This window comes from Helobdella robusta (assembly GCF_000326865.2).
Source record: "Helobdella robusta unplaced genomic scaffold HELROscaffold_2422, whole genome shotgun sequence".
NCBI classification, from domain to species: Eukaryota; Metazoa; Annelida; class Clitellata; order Rhynchobdellida; family Glossiphoniidae; genus Helobdella; species Helobdella robusta.
This window is the reverse complement of record NW_008704272.1, coordinates 1-992: the sequence shown is the minus strand read 5'-3', so window position 1 is coordinate 992 and position 992 is coordinate 1. Positions and strand designations below refer to the sequence as shown.

Sequence of the window (992 nt, the reverse complement as noted above, 5' to 3'; positions counted from 1 at the left end):
TCATATCACGTGATGTTTACGTTTTTGAGAATACCATAGGATGTTTACGTTTCTATGTTTATGTTGCAAAATGTTTACGTTTTGCCGTTGTATATATCATTCGATGTTTATATTTTGTTTTTGCTTTGTATTACGTAATTGATTTTGTTTAAAATGTGTTTATGTATGTATTTCTTTTCGATGGATATCACGTGATGTTTATGTTTGATTGCTTTTGTTGTTTGTAAAATTTATTTCAGTGCGATGTTGATGAACGTCGCGTGCAGGACTTTTGAAGCGTCCTGTTGATGTTGTTGTTGTTGATGTTGATGTTGTTGTTATTGTTGATGTTGATGTTGTTGTTGTTACTGTTGTCGTTGTTGTTTTTGCAATGTTAGTTATGATTTTATTGTTCACGAAACTATCATTCCAAAAATGAGAATTAAGATCACAGTTCTACGATAAGACTGACGACCTGCAACAAAACAAACCGGCCAAAAATTGAACGCCAAATTTGCCTTGGTGCCAATTTTTTCACAACCAGCGCCACCACACCACCACCAGAAGCAGCAACAACAACAAAAACAACAAACCAAACACCTGATTGGCATCGAGACCCCAAAATTCCAACTCCTCTTCAAAGAGTGGCCCACAAACGTCAGTAGGATAATGCAACTTGCCCGTCCTGTAGTAGTTCAAAATCTGCGCAAACACTCCCGGGTGCCTGTCGAAGAAGTACTCATTTAGAATGGGGTCGTAGTTTGCGAGGGCCTCAGTTAGGCGGCTTAAACGGGTCGCAGGGATTTTTTTAAGGGTGGCTTTGTAAGCCTCGTGTCTGATCCCTCCAACATTAAGTACCACTCTATTGTCTGAATCGCTTATCATGTTCTTGTGGTCGCTGGAGATGATGATGACGACGACGATGTTGTTCTGCCTGGCTGAAGTGATGATGATGCTGCTGCTGCTGGTGATGATAGTGATGGAGTCAAGGTAGTGATGATGATGATGATGAT

General features: G+C 40.0%; 1 protein-coding gene across 1 annotated transcript; it reads right to left on the bottom strand.

The window, feature by feature from the left end:
• Positions 1-230: 230 nt before the first annotated feature.
• Positions 231-864, bottom strand: HELRODRAFT_184708 (hypothetical protein; the record flags this gene model as incomplete). Its single annotated transcript, XM_009019512.1, has 2 exons — positions 231-281; positions 580-864. 2 exons carry the CDS (start codon positions 862-864, stop codon positions 231-233), a joined length of 336 nt encoding a protein of 111 aa, XP_009017760.1.
• Positions 865-992: the final 128 nt, after the last annotated feature.